At 47.5% G+C, this 20,743-nt stretch overlaps 1 protein-coding gene across 3 annotated transcripts in view; it reads right to left on the bottom strand.

Annotated features, from left to right (window-relative positions):
- The window catches only part of CNGA3 (cyclic nucleotide gated channel subunit alpha 3), a 28,207-nt gene extending 10,559 nt beyond the window's left edge, over positions 1-17,648 (bottom strand). Inside the window, exons 1-4 of one of the 3 annotated variants that reach the window (XM_028104084.1) lie at positions 17,563-17,648; positions 9,564-9,677; positions 7,160-7,339; positions 3,720-3,770 (exon numbers count right to left, since the gene is read on the bottom strand). In XM_028104084.1, coding sequence (XP_027959885.1) covers positions 3,720-3,770; positions 7,160-7,339; positions 9,564-9,677; positions 17,563-17,648 — 431 coding nt within the window. Of the gene's footprint in view, positions 1-2,969; positions 2,973-3,719; positions 3,771-7,159; positions 7,340-9,563; positions 9,678-17,562 lie in introns of all 3 variants that reach the window. The other 2 variants (XM_088026219.1, XM_088026218.1) reach the window with 2 other exon arrangements.
- Between the last annotated feature and the right edge of the window lie 3,095 nt (positions 17,649-20,743).

The following is a 20,743-nucleotide window of genomic DNA, read 5'->3' as shown; positions in this document are numbered from 1 at the left end:
AAAAGATTTTATTTATTTATTTGAGAGAGAGAGAATGAGAGATAGAGAGCACGAGAGGGGGGAGGGTCAGAGGGAGAAGCAGACTCCCCGCCGAGCAGGGAGCCCGATGCGGGACTCGATCCCGGGACTCCAGGATCATGACCTGAGCCGAAGGCAGTCGCTTAACCAACTGAGCCACCCAGGCGCCCTGTTTCCTTCTTGTTCACCGTTCTTCCCTCAACGTATCTCTCTCCTCTTGGGTTTTACCATAAGCAGCAAGAAGATACCAGGCTGGACCTTCAACACCTTTGGTTGGAAATACCCAGTAAATATTCAAGCTCATTGCCTACAAGTTCTGCTTTCCACCCTTCCTGCAGGACATAATTGCACTAAGCTTTCTGCCACCATGAGGCAATAATTCCCCTTTCTCCAGTTTCCAATAGCCTGCCCCTCAGTTTTTTGCGAGTCCTCACCAGCAGCATCCTTAAAGCCCCGGGTCCCTACTAATAGTCTGTTTACAGTCATTCCAGCAACAAGGTTGCTTCTGAGTCCTCATCAGCAGAGTCTTTAATGTCCATATTTCTACCACCAACCTATTCAACCAGTCTAGGTTTTTTTGTTTTGTTTTGTTTTGTTTTTGTTATGCTCCTCAGAATTCTTCTGGAGTCTTCTCCGAAGCCACTCCTGCACTCTTTGGTATTTGTTTCAGCAGTAGCCCCCTCCTGGTATCAAAAGCTTGCATTACTAGTTTTCTACCGCTGCCATAACAAATCACCAAGAACATAGAGGCATAAAACAAGCCACGTGTGTTATCTTACAGTTCTGTAGATCAGAAGTCTGGTACAAGTCTGATGGGACAAAAATCAAGGGGCGGGCAAGCTGTGTTTCTTTCTGGAGGCCCTGGGGGAGAATCTGTTTCCTGCTCACTGGGGTTATTGGCAGTGTGTTCCATTCCTTGAAGCTGTAGGACCAAAGTCCCTGTGTTCTTGCTGCTGAAAATGGAGGGGGCTATTCCCAGCTTTGTGAGGCTGCTGTATGCCTTGCCTGGTGTCCCCCTTTCTCCTTCTTCAAAGCCAGCAGTTGCTGGTTGGGTCCTTCTCACACTGAAAATCCCTCTTGTTCCTCCTTCCATCTCATCTCACAGACCCACTCTTCTCCCCTTTCTGCTTTTAGGGACTCATGTGATTACATTGGGCTTGCTTGGTAATCCAGGATAATCTCCAAGGTCTTCAAATTTAATCACACTTACAAAGTTCCCTTTGCCATATAAGGTAATCTCTCCACAGGTTCCAGAGATTAGGATGTAGCCATCTTTAGGGAGGCGGTACTGAAATTGTTCCGCTTACCTCACTAGTCAGTATTTATTGGGCACTTACTATGGACCAGGTACTGTTCTAATCATTGTACATGTACTCACATATTTAGTCTTCACACAACCCTGCAAGTAAGACATTAACACAAACCCTATTTTACAAGTCAGGAAACATGCACAGAGAGGTCAGGTAACTTGCCCAAGGTCACAAAGCTCTTTGTGGCTGAATTGGGATACAAATGCACCTAACCAGCATATATGTATTGAAAGTACATATAGAGAGAGATGATATATATTGATCGCAATATATATCTATATATCATATATGTAATTATGTGTAATTATAATAATAAAATAATTATTATATAGGATATATAATAATTATAATATAGTATATACCAGTATATACATTATATATTTTTATATAATATATTCATTCTTTCTATGTATCTATCTATCTATCTATAATCTATCTATCTATTCAGTATATATAGAAAAACTTGGAGGGCTATTTCCCAACATGTTAAGAGGGGTTATCTCTGATAATGGGATTCCACTACTAAAATGAAGTATATTTTTTAAGGGTATATGCTCATGGGTGCTTTTCTGTTTTCCAAGTTTTTGAAAGTGAGTGCATAAATAAATTGAATAAAAATAAAAAAGTATTAAACTTATTAAATGAGAAGAGCAAAGACAGTTACCCATCTTCCGGCCTCTTGACTCAACTATGCATTGTCGCTTGAAGGGTTTACCGCCACTGGTCTTAATGTCAAGGCACCAGCAGAGGGCGCTGCCCACAAGCTTATCAGGCAAGCTTAGACCGGCTGGGAGTTTAATTACACCAGGCCAGGATGTGTGGCTGGGGGTTACAGGCCCTGGCCTTTTCCCTAGTTATCAACCTGCTGTGGGCCTATGAAAGACGCAGCGCCATCCAACTGCATCTCTGAATCCACCCAGCACTGCCCTGAAAGACCTATACAGAGCCGCAAAACAACGCCAGTTTGGGCTGGGAGCGGTTTGCTCCGGGAGAGAGAAAAATGATTCAGGACCCATTAAGACGAAGTGAAAATGCCAGAAACGTGGTGGAAGAATGGGGAAGGATGTCCGTAAGAGTTATTTCTGTAACTCTGTGCCCAGATGGTCACATTTTGGGACAGTCCCCAATTTTGTCCCTTGATCCTTGGACTGCAGTGTGGATCCAGGATTCGAACCCCTCTGAAAAAATGTATAAGAGCCTGATGCAGCCAACACTATCCCCCTCCATCCTCGTCTACATCCCAGCCCCAGAACAGGGAAGGCTAGAGACCCGCAGGACCTCTGTCCATGCTTTCCAGTGCCCTGAGCCTTTCTCAGATTGCAGAACCCAACACCAGGGTTTCAAGGGTGTTTAATATCAAGCTTGGCTTTAGATCAAGCACATATCACAATAGCTGCTGTTTTGCAGATTAAATAATTTCATTTATCTTGACTGCTGGCATTTGAGTCTCGGGATTGGATATCGATATTTATGCAAACAAAATGCAACTAAGTTTCATGGAGGAAAATGGGAAAAACTTCTTTCCAAGGAACAAAGGGAAATAAGAAAAAGTCTTGGCACATTTCTCTTTCAAATGGAAGTCAGGAAATTCAGATTTCTTGCTGATTATTGATGGTTTTTTCCCTAAGCTCCAACTGAGACTTCCTCCCGTGCCTACCCCCATGGTACTCCATAAAGAAGGCTGGAGAATGGTGCGCGCGCGCGCGCACACACACACACACACACACACACACACACACACACACGCTAACACACGTGTAAGATCACACACATGCACACACCCTCCCTGGACGCTTGAGTGGCACTTGCCAGAATCATACCTCAAACTGATCTGCCAGCTCAACATCTGGTGATAAAAAGTAATTACAGCAGGTCACCATTTCAAGAGGCTAGTCTCTGGAAATATTTAATTTTCCTCTTCCCACTGTCCTGATCACACGCTCCAAATTGGCCTGGATTGGCCTTAGGGTAGGGCATTTCACTGGGACCCCCTGGAGCTTGAGGTTGTAGAAAGGAAAATGCATTCTCATCATGAAGGAGAATATGCACAGCTCTGTAAAGGAACTCAGAGTTTGCACCCTCAAATACGTAGCGATAGAAGATGTCAAGACTTAAGACATTTATGCAATTCAACCCCTTTGCGTTATAGATGAGAAAAATGAGGGGAAGAGAGAACATGGCTTGCTCCAAGAAGTCATATGGACCAGGTCCCTTCCCCATTTGTCCACAGGGATGGTATTTGGATGAAAGGAACGGGATTCTAGTCTAGCGGTGTCCCGGGAAGCAGACGTGTTTGAGCAGGGAGGTGGAGCCGGGGCATCTACGGGAAGGAAGGTGGCCGGTGGGACCAGGGAAAGCAAGGGGACTCTGCTGGGGAGCAGAGGTACTCACTCCTCTGAGTTGTTGCAGGTGTTGGTGTTGTTTCTGGCCAGGGGCCAGCCACTGCAGGGAAGTAAACAGAATGCAGCATGGGAATCGGAGCTCAGTTCCAACTGCTGGGGATCATTCGCCCTAGGTGGTTATCCCGGTACCCTACCCCTGTGCCCTGGGCCTTTCCACACAGCTTGAAGCATCCAGAACAAACACTTTTTTGTGACTGGTTAGCTGTAGTAAAGCCTTGTGGGAAGAGAGGATGAACTTTTGGCTAACCTGAGTCTTCTGAATAAACTAGAGTTGCTATGTGAATCCCACCCAATCCTGGCCTCGCGTTCCACTCAATTTCATTCAGTTTAAACCATGTGCCGGGCAGTGTGCCAGGAGCTACGAGGAGCACAGACATGAAGCCGAGTTGCACCTGCCATCTGGGGTGCACTCAGATGAAGCGGCTGAGCACCTTCAGCAGCCGCAGCAACCTGCTCCCCTCATCTGCGCGGGCAGGGCTCTCAGAAGGCGCCCTCCCCCCACCTTGAAAACGCAATCACAGCAGCTGCATCTGACTTGATTTGCAGGGCGAAAAGTAGACCCCACGTGGACAGAACTGTCCCAGTTTTGAGTCTATCTTGCCCTGGGCCCTTGTCCCCACATTAATCTTAACACTTCCAAGCCCGCCACCCTGGTCTCTGTAAGAACTGGGTAGAGAGTGGAGGCTGGTTGTGCACCCAACTGCACGTTTATTTAAAGCTGAATCGCTGGCACCTGGGTGGCTCAGTCGTTAAGCGTCTGCCTTCAGCTCAGGTCATGATCCCAGGGTCCTCGGATCGAGCCCCGCATCAGGCTCCCTGCTCGGCGGGAGGCCTGCTTCTCCCTCTCTCACTCCCACTGCTTGTGTTCCTGCTCTCGCTGTCTCTCTTCTATGAAATAAATAAACAACATCTTTAAAAAAAAAAATAAAGCTGAATTGAGCAGTCCTCCTTCTTGGTGTTCTCTAGGAAAAGGCATTACCTCCTAGGGCTCGGTTGCTAATACATGTGTTGTTGACACAGCTAGTTTAAGAAAGCCAGCGTGGCCTCAAGCTGCCTGTCTATCGTCACTGCAGACCATTCACAGAGGACAGCCAGGACCAAAGCCGCTGGCTGGTGATACTCCTGCCTGGCTCTCAGGGAGCCTCTTCTCTTCTATGATGTTAAACATCGAGCCAAATGCCATTCCGGTACTTCTGCTCACCCCTGCTCAAGTCTCCCTCCTTCTCACCATCCAGGATGTGGCTCTAACTGTCTTGGGAGAGGTTCTGATCATCAGAAAGTGCCCCGAGGAATTTCCCAACCCCTGTGAAATTGGGAAAGAAAGTGTAGCTCCCTGCGATATAATGGCCTGTGTTTACCACATCTCTGTGTCTGGGGTCTCTGAAGGCCAAACCAACAGAATGACCAAGACCTGTCTTTGCATACATTCTGCTTTGCCAATGGGATTCGCCTGGAAAATCCCAAGTCTTCCTCCCTCAGGAAGCCTCCCTGATTGATCAGCCACCATCCTGCACCATCGCATACACCTACCCACTCTGAACCCTCAGGTGAGTGACCAGGCGTCTGAGGTAGAGTTGGGACCTGACCCTGATGAGGTCCTAGCTCAACCCTCTGCTCATCTGGTCACACTGGGAAATGGACAAAGAAGTCAATGTTCATCTTCATTAGGCTAAGTTTGTAGAGAAGATAATTTGATCATGTTAGCAAAGAAGTCTTTGCTTGCCCACCAGGAACTGAAGCAATCTGGCTGGCTCGGTAGCAAACCTCTCTCCCCTCCTCCTCCTCTGTCTTCTCTTCTTCCTTATCTGCCATCCCTCCTTCCTTTCTGGCTCAGCAGCCAACAGCACACAGGCCTTATAGTCACGGAGCCCCCTCTCGGTCTAGGATGCCTGGCCCTCGGAACCTGGGATGGCCCTGCACACGTCCCCACCAGCACCCAGGCCCTCCGCGGTCCCTTCCTAAGCCCAGAAAGCCTGAGGTTTTGTGGTCCAAGCCCAGGTGAAAACGTGAGCCCGAAAATGCCAGGCCTTTGCATCTCAGCCAGCAATTCCCATGCCTTTCCCAGCAGGGAGACTAAATGTTCCTCTCCTAGAGTGGTTGCTAGCAAGAAATTTCCTTGAACTCTCATATTTTATCTTAAATATGCTTGTATATTTTGCAATCTACTGCATAATCTACAATAAGCCTACAACACAAACATACAAACATGGAAGCAAAATGGAAGCACCCGGAAGATCCATCCTGCTTCCTCTGAGGCTGCATGACCTTCCCTCCCCAGGGGCCCTTGGATGCCTGTTTGAGCCACTCACACCTGAGCCCTTCTTCTGCTCATTTGACACAAAAACACGAAGGATTTTCTCTAGCAATTATATAAGGACCACCTGCTCTGCAACAGCCATGCTTGTTTTCACCTTTACATCTTATAAATCTTGGCCTTAGAGAATTCAGCCAAAAGATCTTTCTAAGCCCCCTTTTTCAGAAAGCAGATTCTGAGCAAGAGGCTTCCTGTTGAGAGGCTGAGAGGTGATCAGCTTCCCCCTCCATACCTTACCTCTCTTCCTCTCTGACTGCCTAGAGGGTCCTAAAGAGACTTCTGTCACTCAGTGTCACTGGATTCAACCTGTGGTGGCCCAGTGGTCTCCCTGCTGACCACAGGCTGGGGAGACTTCCCAAGAACAAGAGAGGAGGTGAGGCAGCAGCTCTGTGTGTGGGATGTGTGTGTGTGGGGGGGGGGGGTCAGTAAGTCAGCACCTGCAGATTTCCCTCAAATGTCTGCACCAGCCACAGCCCCCAGTCAGGTGGTGGGCCATGCATGAAGATGCTCAGAGCCCTTGTTCTGCAGACCCTTCTCCTACCAAAAAGCCAACACTCTCCCCACGCCCCACCCTACCCCACTTACACTCCCCACTCCCATAGTTCCTATCCTGATCTGGGATATGGATGGCTCCTCTTGAACATTCTGACCAACCTTCAGACCTTCCGCCCAGAAGATTGTATGTAAACCTATGCATAAAATTATGGGTACCATTTAGGTACTCCCAAGGCTTATCAATTAAAGTCCCTGGTTTTTAGTAAGGTGGGTCACAGTGCAATCTAGGATGAGGGTCCTTTGATGGAGACAGATGGGTGAGGCCAGCATCCCCAGATGCATTTGAGAGCACCAATTCCAGGGGGCGCTGATGGAAACTCTGTGCAGGGTCAAAGGAGGCTGGGGACTCTGGTTAGAGGGTTTCCTCTCCTGCAATCCTTCTTGCACTCGGGACGGTGACTGTTAGAGCATGCAGTACCCCCCACCCCAGACACCTTCCTCAAGGTCACGAGGCTGGTGCTCCAGGCCACCCACATAGTGGATCTAAGCTGCAGGAGCAAAGCAGTGCTTCCTGCCCCACCCCCGCCTGGTGTGGGTGGCTCATCCCTTTGGTTCCTTACCTTCTTCCTCTGTCTGGTGGCTCCTGGCCGCCCACATTTGACTGGGCATTGCTTTCTCGGCTGGACACCTCCTTGAGCTCAGCTCCACGGAAACGCTCCAGGAAGGAGTCCGTTCTCTGGGCCTCATGGTGTAAGTGCCTGGTAGTCCAGGCTCGCAGTGAGATGATCAGGCGAGACATCCTGGAAGGACATGGACGGGCAGCCAGTGCAGAGAGGAAGGAGATTGAAAGCCCTCTTTTCCAGGGCTGGGGCGGAAACAGAGATGACTGGCAGGACATGGGTCCTGGGGGCCCTAGGCTCAGGTGTGCATCTCCTCTCTGCTGGGGCCTTATTCCCTTCTCCTCCAGAACCTGCCATCTGGGACAGAGCTTTCTAGATAAAGGGCATTGTCTTCATTATAACTTTGTCCTTTTAACACTTGGACTCTGCCAAAGGCATGATCCTTCAAATGGGGCATTAGCAGCTTTTCTGCTTATCATTCCTTTTGTAGAGCTCTTTGTTATGACTGGTAAGCATAGGAATAGAAAAGAATCCAATCTGCAAATGGTGATAAAATTTAGAACAAGGTTTAAAGGAACAAGTGCCCAGATACAACTTAGATTATTTTCCTAACCCTTGTCTTATTGTTTGTTATACACACTCTTTTTTCCTCCCCAGGCTTGTACACAAGTTCCTTGGAAAGTTGTGCTGACCTGTCTCCTGGAGCCAGACCCTGCCGGGGCCGCAAGCACCTGAGACTGGTCAGCCCATGTCCCCAGAGCCCATCTTAGCTCCAGCTTTCCATGAGAAGCCTTCCCTCAGCCTTGCCTCCTGCCTTCCCTGTCTCTTCCAGAGGGGAACGAGAAGACAGCCTGACCTCTGTTTCTTGGTATCCGGTTGTCCTGACTTGGCACCTACGGTGCATGCCACTGTTCTCAATCAAATAAGTTCTGAGCAGTCTAGAACGAGATCATGAGCTGTCGTGTGCCTTGGCCCTAATCACACACTTGGGAACTTTGCCTAAGAGAGTAAGTTAAAGCAAGAAGACATTCCACGCACAGAGATGTTGACAGCCGCTGCTGCAGACAGACGTGGAGGTGCCTGTCCAGCCCAGCATCTCTGCTCTGGACACTCCTCGCCCCCACCCTCCCGCTGCTGAGGGGCTGGAAGCAAGATCACGCTCCCCACTCCAGCTTCAGCCAACAGGCCCAGGAATGGACAAGACACCCACAGAGAGTCACTCAAGCCTCTGAACTAAAAACCACGCCGAGATGGGGTTGGGTGTTTCCACTCAAGATCGTATAGCAAAGGGCATTTTCAGCCTGTGCCTGCTGATGTGTGAACAGAGAAAGCCGGAAACAGAGGAGACATGCAGGGGAAAAAAAAAAAAATCACAAAGATCATGACATGCCAGGAGAAAATGAGAGGGAGAGGGCAGGTGCCTCCCCCGCTCCCTCTCATGAGCCCTGTTGGCTCCCTTTCCTTGAGGCGGTCTGTCTGAGCTTGTACCAGCCTCCTGCCTCGGCCCTCCCCCAGGCCTTTCAATGTGGGCTGGTGTGAAGGTGTCCTCTTCCTTGGGGTCAGTGAGCCCTAAGACAGCATTTCATTAGTAAGACAAAAACACCGGAAATCATGGAAATGCCCAGCTACAAGGAGCTAGTGAAACAAATATTCCTCTGCAATGAAAAATGTGAAGAATAACTAGAGGAATTGATTTTTGTAATAATCTTAAGCAAAAACTTCAGAACATGTGTCTATATAAAACTACAGCATTGGTTTAAAAAAAAATGGTGGAAGGAAATAACAAGCCCCACGTTTGTTGAGCACCTGTCGTGAGTCAACACTTGGCTCTGATGCCGGCCTCACGTTGTTCGATGCGTCTCCAGATGAGATCTGGAAAGGTAAGATGACTTCTTCAAGGTGGCACCGCTCTCGAAGCCAAGTGCAGATGTCATCAGCTCAGAACCTGGGTAATCTTTCAAATCCTTTTGCAAGGACGTGAGTTATGCACCCGAGAGGGCCTGCCAGAGGCTATCACGACAGTGTCCCTAGGGCCATCTGCGCACCACGAAATCCACCAGTGCTCTCCTGCGGCTGGCTGGTCTTGTTTCTCAATTCTTTTTGGAACCCTTCCTGGTTGGCTTTTTTCTAAATTCTTCCAGACTTGAGCAAGTACCTCAATATCACTTTATATGAAAGCAATTCCAGATAACAGCAGTTTTTCTTAGGTTTTTCTCAGCTCAGAACACTTGACCTGAGAGGATAGTACTCAGGGATAGATTTCTGACTGCTCTTCTCCAAATCTTCAACTCCGCCTCCACCACCGTCCCCTGCGCCCTCCCCCCATTTCTTCCGGAGACTCATCTACCTTCCTCCTGCCTCGGTCTCCCTCTTCCCAAGGAGAGTGCAGAGCCTGATCGGTTACCTAGCGGGCCCCTGGCTGGTGTAGGAGCTTCGCCTGGCCTCTGCCAGTCCTCTGGTCTCCATGGCGATCTCCTGCTTCAGTTCTGACGAAGTCTCCTTGCTCGGCGAGTGGACCCTAGGAAATCAAATATGCAGCAGGCTAAATTGATTTCAAGCTCATTCCCTCCTGGACACACTCAGGGATGAGCTGGCCAGATGTCCTACTTAATGAGGAAAGCCGCCGGCACTGGTCTTCACTCTGTCAGTCCATGCTCCAGCAAGATCCAGCAGATCCCAGCTTTTAAGATAAACATGGCCTTTCTTTTACAGCAAGTCTGACCCCGGAAGGTATCTTGTCCAGCCACTGCCCATGGACTTAAGGGTGCAGGGCAGCAGCACATGGTCCTCATCCAAGCGCCGGGCGGGGGTGTCCCAGGGTCCACCATCAGGAACCACAGCAGCTGTTTCGGCACAGTGATCCCAGAACAAGAATTCTGGTTCAAACACCATTCTGCATACTGAAATCCTATCTGCTAAGGCCAGACTGTAGGTACACCACAGTCATACTACCTGGGCAGGTATTTGTGTGCTCGACTGGCAGCCTTCCCAGGAGCCCATTTGGTATTTGGTTAAGAGGGGTGTCCTAGAATATCATATGGAATTGGCCTAGCCCTCCATGTGCATTTGTACAGCGATTTCGCATGAAAATTCATTTCCACTATGCCCTTTTGTCAAACCCTAACGTCTGTCCCCTGCAGTGGGGGGCTGGGCAAGTGACCTCGCCTGTGCAATTCAGGGCGAAGAACATGAGCGCAAATAAGACAGGTGCCCACGGCTTGATATGAGCACCAGTCACATCAGCAGAGCCTTGGTGTTTGTTGAACTGCCCGGAATAAGACCAATGTGTTTGGGTATATTTTCCTTTCATTCCCTCTTTTAAAATCTCCTAGGGCTAAAAAATTTGATCAACTTGATTAAAAGCCATCCAGGCACTGACCCCTAGGGATTTACACTTCATTCTCTGAGTCTTGAAGAGCCCAGGCAGGACAAATTAATTCCATCACATGATCCATTCCAACCTAATCAGCCTTCTTAACCAGGTGGCAACACAGTTGAGGAAGTAAGCAATAATTAATGTCAGGAAAATGCTCTCTGTCCTCAGTGAGGGACTGGAAGGCAGAGTCCTGAATCCCAGCTGCAGGTCTGCTGACTTCTCTTTCTACAACATCCCTGCCGTCTCTAGCCGCAGGGCACTCACTACCGTCCCATGGCCCAGCTGGGCCATCTTCGTAGTGGGCTCTTCCGTCCCTCAGCTTCCTCAGACCAAGGCTACTTCTTTTTTTGTGCTGGAACCACACAGAGGCGGGCCACTTCATCTTCTCCATGACCACCTTCATGTAGATGGGACACGAAGGGAGAGCTCTCACACCTGTGCCACATCTGGTTTTGCAGGCTGGAATCCCCCAGCTCACCCAGCCACGCCTCATCAGGTTCAAGGCTCTTCCCCATCATGGTCGTGCTCCTGTGAGCAGGTTCCCGCATTCCTGCCTGGCTGGGCATGGAGACTGAGACCACTCTGTTGTTACTGGACCCCAAGCCAGAGGTCATTGTAGGTTTGTGAATTTGTGGGCTTTTGGTGTCCCTATCACCAACTACCATCAGCCAACACCCAGTCTAATAACACGGGCTGCTGTTAAGACAGAAGGTCCTGGGCACCTGGGCGCCTGGGTGGCTCAGTTGGTTAAGCAACTGCCTTCAGCTCAGGTCATGATCCCGGAGTCCCGGGATCGAGTCCCACATCAGGCTCCCTGCTCAGCAGGGAGTCTGCTTCTCCCTCGGACCCTCTTCCCTCTCGTGCTCTCTATCTCTCATTCTCTCTCTCTCAAATAAATAAATAATTTTTTTTTTAAAAAAAAAGAAAAGAGCTTACGCTTTAGGCTCTTAAAAAAAAAAAAAGACAGAAGGTCCTATCTTGTGCATGTACAAATGGTTTGTTGGAAGTAAGTTTTGGACTTTCCATTTATCTGAGCCACTTGATGTTTTGGGACCCTTGGTATGCAGTGGTGCCATGCTAGTCTTTCCTCCCAGCTCCATCTGGTTCACATGCAATACACAAACCATAGGCCATTTATTAACTGTTTACTAAATGCCAGCCACATAGATCTTATCATTTAATCCACATAACCACCGCATAAGAGAGAAAACTGAAGTTCAGAGGGGTTAAATAACTTCCCCAAGATCATACGGCCAAGTGGCAAAGCGGAGATTTGAATGTCATTCCATCCCATGTCAAAGCCTGCTCTCGGGCCCCTGGGTGGCTCAGTCGTTAAGCATCTGAGGTCATGGTCCCAGGGTCCTGGGATCGAGTCCCACATCGGGCTCCCTGCTCAGTGGGAAGGCTCCTCCCCCTGCTTATGTTCCCTCTCTCGCTGTGTCTCTCTCTGTCAAACAAATAAATAAATAAAATCTTTTTTTTTTTTTTTAAAGCCTGCTCTCCTCCACTCTATGAAGCTGTTCTCTGTATTTTCACATACGGCACTGATTAAAGCAAAAGTTTAACAGGACGTGGCTGAGGACTGAGCCCTGTGGTATGCCACTAGAGACATGGCTCTGGAAAAACTCATGTTTTTCGTCCTTAGACTCATGGGAAACCCTGCCAGAGGGCCCGCTGCAGTTTGGAAGCTCTGATCCCCTAGCCCTTCTAATAATCTGTATACTATGAGGATAGGATGTGCATTCCAAGGCAACCTGGGCCGTTCCTAGAGGAGGGAGAGTGGGATGAAAGTGAGTGAGTCCATATCTCTAGTCCCTGGCTCCTAGCAGCTCGTGTGTGGTGGGGTTAGGGGTGCAGCAGCCAACAGCTGGGCTGCAGCTCCATCATGGCATGTGTGCCCGGAAGATCCAGAGGCAATCCCAAGGGTGAAGGTGTTCTGTCCCCACCAGCAGTTCCTCAGGGAGCTCTGGGCACCAAGAAGCTGGCCCAGCATTTCTGCCCAGTCTGCTTTCTGTTAATTACGTGAGGACACATCCTGAGAACAGATTTATTTGCATTAATAGCAAAAGAATCAATGACATCAGAGCTGATGAGGATGTGAGGAGGGCAAAACCCACCCCAGACTCCAAAGCAGGCCTGCTCCTGGCAGCAGTGAGGGCTCCCATGTGGGGGCTGGGTCTGGGACACTCGCTCAAAGGGCGGGGGCAAAGTGGGGAGCCAGGAGGCCTGGGTTCAAATCCCTATCCTAACACCTAACTATTAGTTGGGTGTTCTGTGGGCTGGTCACTTACCCTCCCTGAAGTTTCGTAGTCTTCAAAAAGGAACTAAAGGAAAAATTGGTGATTTAGTATCGACTTAAGTATTGCTCAAACAGCCAAGTCCAGAAAAGGCACATTTCACTGTGAAGAATAGGGAAAGCCTTCTAGGAAGTAAGTTCAAGGGACCCAAGCGGGCCTTTTCTTCTCTCACTTGTTTTTTTGATGCTTGAAGTTCTCTGATGTCTTCTAGCTCCCAAGTCTCTACCCTCGTTCAATGAGTGGGGGTATTTAGTCAACCCAATTAGTTATTCCTCAGAGAAACTGATTTTACCCAGCAGGTGGAAGAGGAGATGGGAAGAGAGAAGAGCCAGATGTCTGAGGTGACACTTTGAGTCCCTGAGGACCCACAGGTATTGAGAAAAAGGGAGCCACTTCTGGCAACCAATGGAAGAATGGGGATCCAGAACCTCCCAGAGAAATACAGAGGCAGGAGAGATGGGGGGCCAGGCTCCATCCTGCTGGGAGCTGGCGGAGGGGTCTGGGCCAAGAACAACCCCGAAGCTGCCCTCCCATTTGTGGACGCCGACTGTAGGCAGTGTGATGATGGCTTTGCAGGAAGGCGCTTGGTGAAGTTGGCGATTGGCAAGAAAAAGAGCAGCCGGCACAACACAATGATGTGGCTGTTTTCAAAGGAGAAGGGAATTTTCAACTTGTGATGCTCATCTTCTAAGTTTTCTTATAAAGAGGAACTTCGTGTCTGTGAGGTAAACGTTTCCCCTGTCCCTGGGAAGAGACAGGGGTGCTCATCAGAATGGCAACTTGTCGTCAGCTTTGCACTTTGCGGAACACCTGGTGTCTTTCTCTGGTGACTTTGGAGACATAAGAGTAAACAAAACCTTTGAGAGCAAGGGTGCGATGATCATACCTTGTTTTATTTTCCTCCTCTCCAGCCCTGAGGAACTTGACTGACCCACAGGCACTGCCATTGGCCACATGTGACCAGGGAACTAAAGTGAGTGCATTTTTGTCTTCGGTCCTGGGGAAGCAGGCTGAAAATGGTGTTCTTTGGTGATAATTGCTTTGGGCTCTGCTCAGAGAGCAGGATGAAGAAGGCTTCTCTTCGGTAGGACACAAACCCCGGTGCCCCAAAGCTCGCCTAAAATAGCTACACCGAGAGATTGATCTGAGATTTGAGGTGCCCTCGGTCCTCACGGTAATTCTCTGTCGCAGATTCTGAAGTCTTTTCCTACTGCATTATCTTTTCAAATATGCCAGACTGCTCTTAAATAATCAAGTCAACTAAACAGATCTAAATAGAAAAAAAAATTAAAGACAATTTTATTTCTGGTATTTCCAGCGTTTTGACTTTTTTGTTCAAATGAACAAAACATGTTCAAATGAAATGTTTTCATTTCACAGAGCTCCTTCCTGCAATGTTTTCATCTTTCCTTATGGTTTGTCACCAGGAAAGTGATCCCAATGATTTAAAAAAGGAGAAACAGAAACCTGGCTCTCTAATTTGGTGAAAGATTTTGGGACAGGGATGTCTCAGGGGATGGGGACATGATATCTCCTCCTTCCTGGGGCCATTCAGCAAAGGTCACAGTGACACACAGGTTCCTACTAGCACAGTTTCTTGATATCATTGAGGACAAAGAATTATTAATATGTAAGGAAAAACCTTCATAATTACTTCTCCCATATGCTTTCTAAAAGGATTTTAATTTTGTTTTTTATTATTTTTTAAAAGTTTAAGTAATCTCTATACACAAAATGGGGCTCGAACTCATGACCCTGAGATCAAGAGTCACATGCTCTACCAACTGAGCCAGCCAGGTGCCCCTAAAAGGATTTGAATTTTAAAGCAAGGATCTATGGTTTATTCAAACACCATTTCGTCCCCTAAAACAGTGATTTGAAACTTTAAAAATTTTGTGTGTACAAGCCAGAGTCCCTGTTCAAATGAATCTTATAGGGAAAACTAGTCTGTATTTAGACAGATTTTGGACTGTGCTGGGAAGCAGAGGAGGGGCGTGGACCTGGCCTCTGGCCCAAGGCTGTTCCATCCCCCAGCCTGAACACACATGCTCAATCCTTAGTAACGCCAAGGAACCCATTCTAGAAACTTCCATCTGTTAACCCAGTCCTGCCTCCATAAGATAAAGCAAATATCTGTCTCATGAAGGAAGCATTCTTTTTCTCTCTCTTTTTGAAATCTCCATAGTGTCTCCATGGGATTCTATATTAATCTGTCAACAAGCTTTTACCAGGAGAGTGGTTGGGCAAGGCCGCAAGTGAGGCTCAATGAGACCAGACTAGCGGTCAGGCTGAGAAAGCATGACTTGGTTACAGGCAGGAAATGGCCAGATCCAGATGTCAGGACAGTTGGAGCTATGTGAGGTCAGAGGAGGAGAAGGCTTCCAGCCTGGGACGCCAGGGAAGGCACACAGGAGGGAGACTCATTCCCAAGACTGACAGTGAGCACTGACTGAACACTCTCTACACAGCAGGGACGGTGCTGAGAGCATTCACCTGTTTTAACCTCACTACAGCCCTCTGAGGTCAGTACTAGTCCACTGTGCAGAGGAGAAAAGTGCAGTCTGGAGCAGTTGCACAACTTTTCAGAGCTGGTCAGTTGCAGAGCCAATGTTCAAACCCAGTCAGCCTGACCCCGAGCCTGTTAGTCATCATGCTGGTCAGGAGATGGGGGGTAGGAGGGAGAGTGGAGGGCTTCTTCCCATCCATGAAGATGGTAAATAGCATTGTCGAAGGGCATCAATTCAGAGCCCCTGACTTTGTGGCTGACCGACCCTCCGAGTGTGCATAAACCCAGCGCGAGCCCACAGAGTCTCTTGGAAGCCAGAGGCCCATCGCTGGGGTCCACGTGGCTTAAATTGAGCTAGCAATTTATTTTGCAAAGGTCATCTTCCAGGAGACCCGGTGAGCTCTCTTGAACAGCCCATGCCTCAGGCTGGGCTTGTAGGCCACTGGCTGAGGCATAGCCAGGACAAATCAGGCAGAGATGGACCATGGTGGTGTCTGGTCAAGCAGGCATTCTGGGCAGGAGCCCCAGTCCACCAACTGGGCCTTCCTTTTCTTGAATATCTAACTGTAAAGAGCCAGATTAAGACCCTGTTGTTCTTAGGAATCTGAAAAGTCCATGAGAGGCTCTGATGATGTCCCACTCAAGACAAAAGGGAGCAATGGGGGAAAGGTCCATTTTGCTTCAAATTCTTGATTCTAACAGCTTCTGTCCTTCTCCCATCGGGCCCAAGGTCCCAGGAGCCCGATGTTGCCCAGGGAGCTTCACTTTACTGCTGTGCCCCATGCTTGGACCTGTTCTCCCCTCCACCCCAATCTTCTTTGAACACCCTGCCCCAAGAGGTTTATTAGCACAGATGTGAAAAAGAAGCTATTCATGCATACAAAAGTTTTAATAGCAGATATCTGTCCTAAGAGTGTTCTTTTTTTTTCTTTTAAATTAGGGGCAATGGCTTAACCTAAAGGAATAAGTCCCCAGTGGTGGGACAGTGGTATTGACAGTAAGCCAGTTGGGAGGGAAAAATTTGAGTAGAATGAGAATTTCTGATGGCCCTGAGTCATATCAAAAATTCCTGGGGCTCCAGCACCATAGTTAAAATGGCTGGAGGCAATAAATATCTGTTGGAATGCTTTGAGATATTCCTCTCTTTGCCTGAAATCCCCAAAGGTGGGGTCCTAGGGCTACATAAATTTGTAGTTACAGGGACTCAATCTCTTTGGAAATTGTCATCCATCGCTCATGAGCTGAGTTAGCTAAGAAGTGGGACCAAGAATCTGGACAGAAAAAACCAAATGTGCATCTGAAAGAAGACATGATATACACTAGTAACTGAGGATAAATGGTGGATGAGGGCCCAATACCAGGGATGTGAGCACTGAGGGACTGTCATAGCAGTTTATGGTCATTGGATAATATGCCGTTATCATGGGAGGGAGAAGTTTTCAGTGGAAATAAAGTTTCTCATGGTTCAATTCAATCAACTCATTGAGAATTTAAGAAACATAAAAATGTAAGTCCATTTGCACCAAATAGGCATGCTCCCACTTCCTCACCATTGTGCCAGGAGCTTGGAAAAGATGCTGCTCCATTTTGCAGTTGAAGAAAGGCATGGGAGATTAAGTGGCTTTTCCCCAGTCTACTAGTAAGCTATGAACAGGCCTAGAAGTAGAACTCAAGGCCCAGATTTCCTTATGGCTGCCTGTGTGGGGATGTCATTGATGGGGCAATTGGCTTCACTGGCAAGGCACAGCCCACTCTTTGCAGACCATGAGCACAGTGTGAATCCTGACCTTCCACTGGAAGCAAGGGACTGAGCATCTGATTCGTACTACATCCCTAGAGCCCAGGACAATGGCTGGTGCATATATTGGACTCTGTAGTCCAATAAATGTCTGATGTGTACCCAGGAAAGTATGGCAGTTTGGAGAAGTTTTTACAGTAAACTTAATTTAATTTGCTATATTTGAATCTTCATTTTGTTACCTTTTAGAAGTTACATAACGTTTTGAGCCTCATTTTCCACCTCTCTAAAATGAGAATAGAAACTACTTCAGTGGGTTGTGAGGCTTAAGTGAGATGAAATAAGTGAAGTCAGAAGGAGCTCTGTGAATAGCCAGCACCCTCCAACCTGTGGTTGGCCACAGGCTAAGCCATTCTTTACCCCACAGTCTAGATCAGCTATGGGAACAACTCATTTTACGGGCATAAAATGGAAAGCCCATCTTACCTGCTGAGGCCATTTTCAACGTGGTCAAGATCTCTGTCCATGGTTCTTACCACAGGGTGGGAGATCTGGGTGTTAATCTCGGCCATCTTCTTGCTTTGTCACGTTCAGCCCCAGGGTGGTTGCTGAAATGTGAACACAAAGCAGATCACATCAGGATGGGGAAGGAGCTGCAAACCCAGCTCATTGTAGGTAAGGGCTATTTCCCCAGGCACGCCCTGGCACACATATCCTTTTCCATTTCTCCCATAGTTCCAGATACACTGTTTTGTTTTGTTTTTTTAATAAATAGGTAACTTTTATTGAGTAAATACTATGTGCCAGGCATCATTCTAAGCATTTTACAAAGATCATTTAATCCTCACAGCATCCCTATGGGGCAGATGCTATTATCCCCATTTTATAGATTAATATATATATATATATATTAACATATAATGTATTATTTGTTTCAGGGGTACAGGTCTGTGATTCAACAGTCTTACACAATTCACAGTGCTCACCATAGCACATACCCTCCCCAATGTCCATCACCCAGCCACCCCATCCCTCCCACCCCCCTCCACTCCAGCAACCCTCAGTTTGTTTCCTCAGATTAAGAGTCTCTTATAGTTTGTCTCCCTCTCGTGTTTTAGTTGGGTATCTTTGGGTTCTTCTTCCCAGACTGAAGCACAAGCAAGGTCTTTCACTCCATACTGAAGAGCTGCTCAAAGTTAAATGATGATCCAGCCAATGAATGAATGATTGGCCAAGTTGGTATCTGATATAAGAAAGCTAAAATCCTCATGATTCTGTGGAATGATGTGATGTTCCTCTTGACTCTGGTTTTCTCATTTACTTATTTTTATCTTATAGTTTTTCACATGTTTTAGTAGCTCCCCCAAATCCCATTTTAAATCGAAACATTAAAAAAACAAACAATACTTGACATTCATAAAACCTTTACAATGTGATATTATACTCAAAACACACTGCATCTCATTTAATCCTCATAATAACCTCATCAGATATTTACAATTTTTACCCCCACTTAAAGATGACTGAATTGAGATTCAGAGATGTTAAGCATCTTGTTCAAGCAAAGAAATAGGTAAAACCTGTTGATGGCATGATCCTGGTGCTAGAAATCAGACCGTGAATACTCTTACCTTCAGCAAACATTGGAAGATGCCCCTCTGACTGATGAGAAAAGAAAGTTGATGTGAGCACAGGGCTGGTGTGATGAACACAAAGATTGGCCAGTTCCCTCATCCTTGATCAAAACTTTCCAGGCAGAAGATGAATCCCTGAGGACAGTTTCTCTTAAACAGACAAAGACAGGCTCTCTCGAGCAGTCACATGGCTTGAGTATGTCAGATGTCAGTAGAGACCACTCTAGAGAAAGATGGTGATTTCTAGAAATAGTCCAGTGACTCACTCCAAGACTAAATTAATTCCATATCCAAAGGAAGGAGAGTGCAAGGAGCCTAGAATACTGCACCAAAGCCTGGATACATCCATACATCCTGCTCACCACGGCCAACCCACCGTGAGTTTACTCAGGGGCAGTTGTTTGCTCATAGGTTTTGGTTCATCTCTGATGTTTGGTAATTTAAGTCTATGGTTTAAATTTTATACTTTTCTCAAGAGATCAAAAATTGTTTTGATTCTAAAAACTTTACTCATTTATGTAACGGTGAGTATCTGGCTGATCACAGGAGCAAAAAGAAATATAAGATAAAGACCATTTTCAAGGATCTTATAGTCTAGTAGGGCAGATGATGGATACCAGAGGGTCCTGCAGGTCATGTTAAGGAGCTTGGGCTTTACCCTGAGCCCAGAAGAGATGTGGTCCAATGTGTAAAGGCCATTCTGACTGCACTGAGGAGGACATATTCAGGGAACATGAGTTGGTGTGAGGTGAGCAGCTAAATGCTGCAGTATCTCAAGAGAGAGAGGATAGTTGCCTGAACTAGGTTTGTGGTAATGAATCAGATAAATTAAAAAACTACTAAATGGATATAACCATTGGGACATGGTAATTAATCAGGTATAAGTTATAGGGTGATGAGGAGGACAGTACTGAGCATGATGCATGACTGCTGGTCTGGGGCATTGATGGTTCTGTACACTGAGGCAGGGAACTAGGGGAAGAAGCAGGTTTGAGAAAGAGAATGCTTCCAGTTTGAGATGTCTATGGAAACCTTAGAGCCAACATAAGAAATAAATGTCTTCCATTAAAGGCAATAAGCCCAATTTGAAATCATTCACCCAGTGCTTTTTTATTAAGCACTTACTCTGTGTGAGACAATACGCAAAGAGCTAGGGTTTTACAGAGAAGGATATGCATCTCTGTCCTCAGGGAGCTTACAGTCCAGTGGGATCTAGAGCAAGTTTTAAAAAAGCTTTAGGACTCTGCAGAAAATCTATCAAATTATTCTTTTTTATACATTTCCAGGAAAGTTGCACCAGAGAAAGTTCATTGCCTCCAGCCTGTGTCCCTTCCTTCAGCCCCCCTCAGCTGCACAAACCCTGGCCTCAGATGCTATTGTATGGAGGCAGCACTTCTGGGCCCTCACAGACCTGCCAGCTATGGAGGGCTACTGTATGCCAGAAACAGGGTAGGTGTTCGTGTAATACTGCTCCTTTAACCCTCAAATAGCCTCCCCTTTCCTGCCCTTTTACAAGTGAAGAAGCTGAAGAGGTACGTAATTTCTGTAATGTTGCTTAGAGCCTATGCCAGGATTGACAAAGTTCTGTATGACTCCAGAACCTGATAGTGTAAAGTTAGTGGCTGGCAAAGAATGGGCATTGCCTTTTGGCCTGAGCAGGAGGGGCCCCTGCCCGGGACCCCAGGCTTTAAAGGACTCTACTCTGACTCTCTTCCAGCCACAGAATACGAGGCCAAGTGGATTTGCCCCCTGCTCTAGATTATGCTCTGGGTGCCCAAGACTCCCAAAACTGTGCTCGGGGGCTCTGGACTGGTTCTACGGCCTGCCTGGGTCTCTTACCAGGTCTGTTTTCCTGAGAAGGGCATCAGTGTGCACTCCCCTAGAGCTGTAGATGGACAAGGAGCAGCTGTTTGGAGGAAGGGGTGGATAGAGCTCAGAGCTGTGAGGTGTCCACACGTGTGTGTGAAAGACCCCTTGTGACCTGGGGTAGACCTGGACTGAGCAAAGGAGGCAGGTATGGATGGGGAACCAGA

Source organism: Eumetopias jubatus, unplaced genomic scaffold (genome assembly GCF_037043125.1).
Source record: "Eumetopias jubatus isolate StellerSeaLion01/CBP00866 unplaced genomic scaffold, mEumJub1_p1.0 scaffold_9, whole genome shotgun sequence".
Lineage (NCBI taxonomy): Eukaryota > Metazoa > Chordata > Mammalia > Carnivora > Otariidae > Eumetopias > Eumetopias jubatus.
The sequence above is the reverse complement of the archived record's forward strand: the minus strand, read 5'-3'. Positions and strand labels throughout refer to the sequence as shown.